We start from the raw sequence: 7,355 nt of genomic DNA, 5'->3' as shown, positions 1-7,355 counted from the left end.
CAAGCTTATTTTCTGATTCGGCCTGATAATTCAAATACTTAAAAACAAAAATCTGAGGAAATGTGGACACCATTAACTGAAAGTCTACATGGCAGCCACTGTGTTTTTATATCTGCCCTTAATGAGGAAGGTTCTGATGTGTACCTGATAGAAGGGGAACAAATCGCAGCTTTCCCTCTTCTCCATGCAATTAAAAATGTATCTGACTATATTTTACCTGTTTGCTCTGAGAAATTAACCCCTGGGAAGAAAAAGTCATATGGAAATTATATATACAGCTCTTGTTTACTTGTAAATGTCTAATTTAGTTTTTACACGGCATTAGCTTCACATGTCATATATCTACTGATTTTTCACATCAGCGTACAGAACCTCGTGCTTATCAATGAAATTTGTTGGTGGCCCTTTTAAAAAACTAACCTATGCAAGTTAAGAGGTTGGGATCCATCACTGATTGGGTCATGTGACTCAGAGCACTGCTTTGCAGCAGTCTGAGCCTACTAAGCTCAACATTAGGCCTCTAACCAGATTTAACAGCTAACTCATTAGGTATATTTTGTTTATCTGATGTAGCATTTAATGTTAAATGTTTCCTTGTCTTTATAAGTAACTCAATGATCTCTCAATCTGCTGAAAGTCGTCTGCTATCAGGTTCAAACATGGAGGGAGAATGTTTTCATTTATGATAGTGTAGTGTTACCGGTTGCTTTCACCAATCTCTATTTCAGCTGACTGACCGTTGGTAGTACACGTTGCTGAGAAATCACCAGCAACCATATTGGTACTCCCTAGTTAGACTGCTTGGATGATGATGTTCTCATTTTCAGGGGGGCTTAAGACTTTTAAAATAAAGATAAGGTCATCACTTTGACACATATGTGCTGTTTCACAGAATCTGTAGAATACTGTGATTTATGGTCAAAAACAGGCACATCACATTGAATATTCGGTATGAACTCTAAAAATCATGTAATTTAACATATTATACAAATCCATCACGACAAAATTAATGTGCAAATGGAGCATAATAATACCGTATCAATTAATTAACGTAAAGAATATTAAACACACACTATCTGATGTGCCAAAAGTGCTAAAGTGATTATGTACATGTAATATACATGTATTGATTACATTGTTATATTAATTACATTACAGGCATTTTTACGGTGTGACTCTGTGAAAGTTGGGAGTACTAAAATGGCGGCAGGTGACTCCAGGTTTTTCGGTTTATCAGCAACCCAGTGAATAATAGAGATCAGTGGTTGCTTTCAGGGGAGTTAAACCTGAAAGTTACAGGTCTAGTGCCCCTATTGGCTAAACTTTACACAATGTTGCTTTAAGTAAACAAACTACAGGCCATTTCACTAGTAGTTTTAGATGTGTAGTCAGGGCAACAGGAATTCAGTACTTTGTCATTCAAACATTGCAGACGGAGAACAGTGCCTTCCAGGACCTGCAAGGAAAAGTCTGAAAGAAGTTGCTATTGCTGAAAACTAAGAAAGGAAAGGGAGGTTGCTTACAAGGATACAGAGAGAGAGTAAAACATGGAAAACATTTATTTGAACTATTTACAGATAGCAGAGTAAACTCAGCTGAAATGATTTTCTAATTAGACAGCATGGCTGAAATATCTCTTAACAACGACTACAGGAGTCAGATGGGGAACTATGTACAAATTAATACTTTTAACTGGTGGTAACAATGAAAACAACATGATACATAAATTAGTGGATTCATACAGTAAAGACTCATGAGAACTGTGTCAAGATAGAAGCCTGCAGGATCTGAAACAGAGATGATAGAATAATGATAATAAAGAGCTGATTTTTACAGTCAGTGCACATTGTTTAAGATCACTTGATCAAGGAGCAGGATTACACGCATAAGCACTTGTAACACAGTCGAAAAGGCCTGAGGTAAGAGAACAATGATGGGAACGAATTTTACAAAAAGAATGTGTGTTAAGGTTGTGTAACCTATCCTTGCTTTAAAACTAGTATATTATTAGAGATTTCAGATCATGGCTGGTCTGAATATCAAAAATCTGGCCTTGTTTCTATGAGCGAATACATTAAACCCACACATTATCCTGTGATAACGCTCTTCAATGTGGAAGTTGTTACTGAGTCAAACATTGTCACTATCAGTGAGGTGCCTTAAAATACTCATATAAATGAAAGAAACTATCTGACAAGCAACCATTTTCTAAGACATGACAAGAAATGTCTGTAAATTCAAAATAGAAAGGGGGGAGTTTTCAGAAGATAACAGGAAGGCTAAACAGGGTCCTGCAAAGTTGCTCTGTTTTACTATTTAATCTTATCATACATGTTATTTTAGAGGAAGAGTTAACTGGAAGAACTGCAGTTTGTAAAAAACAAACACAAATACTGTGGTTTTAGTAATGATAGCCATGCTAACCGCTCATTTAAAATGCTAAACATAGTAGTTTATCTCTTGTTTTTAAAGATGGTAAATTCCTGTTTTACAGTGACCGTTGTCTCATAGATGGTGTTCTGTTAATATAGCTCATTTCAAGAGGTCTACAAAAAGATGCTTTCAATGTTGATTTTAAGTAAGTACTCTCAAAACAAAATTTGGAATTTGATAAAACAGGCAATGAAAACCAGCAACAATATCTTTAGTGATGCAACTCCATTACTTATTTCTAAACATATGGCAGTTTTATCACACGTAAAATGAAACACAGATAACAAGTAAATGTGTAAAGACTAACAGGAAAAATGACATTCAAAACAAATAATAGTCTTGTTTACAATTGGCTAAAGTGCATTATTAAGATTCTGTACATTTAGGGACTGGAGGAGGGAATTTGGCCCAGTTTGCAACCAAGCTTAACCTCAGTCTTATGTCTCAAAGCAAAAAGAAAATCCACAGCAAGCCCGTTGAAAAGTCCACACAGATACACACACAACACAAGGAAACTCCAGGGGCACAACTTGTCCATGCTCAATGCATCCATTTTTCCTCTCTTCTTTCTTTTGACACATTTACATTAGATTGCTGGCCGCAGAGTAGTGCACACCTTTCTTTATTACATTTAATCTTCTCTGTCTGAATGAAATCTCATCCCTATGTTATGGTATTAGGTTGTAACCTAAACCTTTTCCTATAGTGTGTTTTTTTTTCTAGACCAATCTAGGAAAATAGCTCCTAAATTTCTGTGAAGTGTCTCAATAGGATAAAAATATTTTAGAACTCAGCTCAAAGAATAGAAAGGAGGAGATTTAGATGCATTTCCTGCCACATGTGAGCAGTGACCACAGAGTTAACTTCAGGCTGACTCTAGTGGGTCTCTAGGCCCACTAGCAGTCAGGTGAAGGGAGGGGTGCATGTTCAGTATTTTAAAGAGTTCACACCGGCAAGGTACCTGAGCTAGGCCGACCGTCCTGTGCTTTGGGTAGAGGTCGGGGAAGGGGTTTACTGGACAGGGAGGAAGGGGTGATGTAGTTGAGGCTGGGGCTGTTAATATCCGCCTCACCCACAAGAGTAAGGTCAGACAGGGTGTCCTCCTCCAGCATTTGTATAGATTCCCCTCTATCTGGGCCCGGCGGGAGACCCTGCGCAGTGGTTCGGTTTGTCTGAATGGGGGATACGGTAGCAGGAAACGAAGGGTGCGGTCTGGCTTTCCTGCTTCCTCCATACTCCGCACACAGAGCTGAGTCCAAGCTCTGCGACTGATGGCTGGCACTCAGTAGGTGCAAGCCACTGCCTATTATTCCCCTGTGGTTGCCATTTCCCTTGTTACCCCGTTGGCTGCTGCTGCTGGGGAAGCCGGCGTTGCTGGTGTTACGGGAATTTGGGGTGGAGCACAGGGGCTCTGGGTTGCAGGAAGGAGGAGCTGTCGGGTTGTTTGGTGACAGTCGCAGGAAGTCCGGCAGCTGCAGGTCACTCTTGTTTAGCAGGCCTCGCTGGTCGTCGGCTCGGTTGCTCTGAGCTTTGGATATGAGGTCGAAGAATTCTGCATACGCGGAGCACGGCATGCACCAAAAACAAACACAATTACATGAACAGGTCCACACACAACAGAATAAACAGTCAGAGCATCTGAAAAAAGGTTTGTTTTTGTTGCAGAAACATGCATGTTTTAATCTTTTAGACAAGTCAAAGCTACGTTTAGTATAAGCAAAGAGTGAACTGTGCTAGGTGTAGCTAGCTAGCTTTAAAGCATTGGGTGTTTGTGCAGTCCTGCAGGCAGGCTGAAGGGTTAGTCTGATCACAGCAACACAGAGAAACAAGAGAAACAGGGAGGTTGTTCAGTTTTTACCTTTAGCTTCGTCTATATTAATCTTTTTCTGCTTTCTTTTCCCCGGAGCCTTATGCAGAGAGACAGAGTGGTTGGGTAAGGGCTGGCCGCTTGGGTCAGGGCCGGGCCCCGCCTTGACATTTTCCCCATGGGGGTGGGCTGAACCGCCTTTCCTCGATGGCCTGTTGTCCCCCTGGGGGCCACACGAAGAGCGGAGTTGGGCATTAGCCCGGATGAGTCACAGTGGTGCACGTATGGGATGAAGCAATGACATGTGGGAACCAGTGGTGCTGATAGTGAACAGGGTGATAAAACTGGACAATTTGATGGTGAGTGTGCGACACCCACTTCACTGATTGGGGATGATTATAAGGAATGTCAACTAACTTTTTAGATGAAATAAACCCTGATTTTAGAGACGCCACCTGGCCAAAAAGGTTAAACACTTCTAGCATGTATGTTGAATATTAGGTGAGGCATTGTTTATGCCTTGAGAGCATCTAGAAGATTTTCCAAAAAAACGGACTCCAAGTTCATAGACAGAATCTATATCAAACCTTGTCGACTGCAGGAAGCATCATATCAAATTATTAATGGGTCCCCCTGAGAGCAGCTCAGAGTCTGGAATACTAAAAATGAGCTCAGGTGTTTTTAACTGAATTCAGAGGAACCACAAAGATTTAAGATGCTACAGCAATTAAGCTTTAGAGGCATGGTAAAGTTATTTCTGGCTGCAGAGCAATGTTAAGCCGGGCTTACCACTCACACTGTACGACTAAACCCTACGGTTTAGTCGTAAAGTGTGAGTTCACAGCTCACAATATTTTTTCGACCCGACGCTCTGATGCGATCTACCTGCTCACACGTTATGACTAAAAACTAAAAACCTCACGATTCCTAATCAGGAGGTGGTCGTGAGAGGCTGATCGCCCCTCGTTACCCCCTGTACACTAAATGACACACAGGCTGAAAGTCGGCCCGATAGGAAATTCTCGCACGACTGGAAAATCGCCCCGGAAATCGCAGTGTTCACCCGGCTTTAGAGGGAGCAAAGGACTTTAACTAGATAGGAACACTGACTACAGCAGAACAAAGACATTCTGTTCTAAGCTCCTTGAAATGGACTGGATTTGGAGATGCTGGCAGCCTTTTGAAGAGGTAGAGTAAGTTAAATATCCGCCATTGATATAACATTTAAGCATAAAGGACATTTCTTTCAGTTAGGATTTTTTTTTTTATGTTTTATCAATTCTGTTCAAAAGTTCTTCTGTGTACCTGGCCATGAACACAATACACACAAATGGATTGTATTTTTTTTTATAATTACCAAATACTATCAGTATTATTAAAAAGAAGAAGAATACATAGGGGTTTACATTCTTTAGTGAATGGCTTTTAATGTTCAGAGCAGCAATTTAAGTAAAAAAAAAAAGATTTAAAACTGGTTTTGCCAAATAAATGAAAAATGTATGTAAAGAAGAATGTTTTTTAGCTAAAAATAATTCCATGTTAAAACTTTTTAAGATGAATATCAAACTGCCTTAATCCTTCAGATTCACAGGAATACACCCCATGTCTTTGTGACTGATCTTTTTTTTATCAAGATTTAGATGGTGAGTAATCAACGGACCAGCTATGATGTTTTTTAAATGGAGGCAAAGTAAAAAATAAAATAAAAAATAAAAAAAATGCAACACCCAAATCCTATATGGATATTTATGGTAGCAAATACTGATCTAGCATGTCTAAATTGACTTTACTTTTAGAGAGATAATTTGATATAAACAAAAAAAAAAACCAAGCAGAGAGCAGGAGGCTTTTTTCCAGCAATGTTTCATCCTCTAGGCCACACAATGAAATATAAAAATCCATAGTTAAAAAAAAGCATTGGCTAGCTCTTTAACCAGGTTTCTTAAGTTCTATTTTGAGTTATTGGTTTGCTTAAGGGAAAACTATAATCTAATAGTTTGATGGATTAAAAATGTTTTTTTTTTCAGTATAAGAAAATAATCAGGACTTAATGCCTCTGCCTTTGCCAGGTGAAGGGTTTTATCAAAGTGTTACCACTGCTTTTGGCCAGGCGGCGAATGTCAAATAAATTGAGTGAAACGTGGACTTGGATATTCCATTTAGACAGCGTCAAAGTCAGCTTTGTGTGCTCGGCATCATCAACTTGAAAGCACAAGGCAAAACACCAGAGGGACAAAACTATCCACTACTTAAAGCTGCACTACTGCAACTAATGGGGAGGGGGACAAATCTGTTTCCCAAAACAGATCCTTGGTATTTACCAAGAGGATAATCAGTCTATTAGCTGTGATATAAACCCCCACAGCTGAAAGAACATCTATAAAGCAAACTATAAAGCTCCTCCACCACCACTATGATAGAATGCTGAAGATCCTGAGATCGCCACCTTTGGCAAACGATGGATGAGCCTGAAAAGGGGGATGTTGTTACAGCAGAAAGGGTAAACCAGAGAGGAAAGTTGATGATGCATTCGGCCACAGGCAGACCACATTAATGGAATATTAGGGAATCTTAACAGAGTGACATGGCTCTTTTTGCACCACAGCAAACACATAACGCACCTGTGCCCATGTTCGACATACAGCAAACAGACATGGGTGACTGAGGACAGCAAGGGGGGCACTTAGTATAGCGTGACATTATCAACCAGGCAGTGGAGACATTCAGGGGGTTACAGGACATTCAAGAATGAAAGGAAAAGACCGGTTGCAGGTGATCTTACTGTTGCTGACTGGTTCCTGCTTGTAGAGGCTGGTAGGTGACTCTGAGCTGCTTTTAGTTTGTCTGTGAGGAGGAAAATAAAACATTTACTAATTTAAAAACCAAGGAATAGGAGACATAACGTGTGTATCTGTCTTTCTTTTTTTACCTTTACCCAAAGTGTTTTCCTCTGTGTCTAATACCACTCGCAAACCATCCAGGTTGGAAATAGGAAGCCCAAGATCTAAAGGCTCTGACTCTCCACTCTGGATCACAAGGAAAGATTAAAGAAGATGATGCTGGCTTTAGCAGAGCCTTTTGGCTAGTTTATTACATTATAACCACAGACTTTACT

At 39.9% G+C, this 7,355-nt stretch overlaps 1 protein-coding gene across 4 annotated transcripts in view; it reads right to left on the bottom strand.

The window, feature by feature from the left end:
- Positions 1-1,541: 1,541 nt before the first annotated feature.
- Positions 1,542-7,355, bottom strand: part of rgs12b (regulator of G protein signaling 12b) — a 76,242-nt gene continuing 70,428 nt past the window's right edge. For 2 of the 4 annotated variants that reach the window (XM_038307291.1, XM_038307292.1), the window contains exons 16-19: positions 7,170-7,266; positions 7,023-7,084; positions 4,292-4,463; positions 1,542-3,985 (exon numbers count right to left, since the gene is read on the bottom strand). In XM_038307291.1, the coding sequence (XP_038163219.1) occupies positions 3,378-3,985; positions 4,292-4,463; positions 7,023-7,084; positions 7,170-7,266 (939 nt within the window). In that variant the 3' untranslated portion in view covers positions 1,542-3,377. The remainder of the gene's footprint in view (positions 3,986-4,291; positions 4,464-7,022; positions 7,085-7,169; positions 7,267-7,355) is intronic. The other 2 variants (XM_038307293.1, XM_038307294.1) reach the window with 1 other exon arrangement.

The sequence above is a fragment of the Cyprinodon tularosa genome, unplaced genomic scaffold (assembly GCF_016077235.1).
Source record: "Cyprinodon tularosa strain WSP-4 unplaced genomic scaffold, ASM1607723v1 ctg607, whole genome shotgun sequence".
NCBI lineage: Eukaryota > Metazoa > Chordata > Actinopteri > Cyprinodontiformes > Cyprinodontidae > Cyprinodon > Cyprinodon tularosa.
The sequence above is the reverse complement of the archived record's forward strand: the minus strand, read 5'-3'. Positions and strand labels throughout refer to the sequence as shown.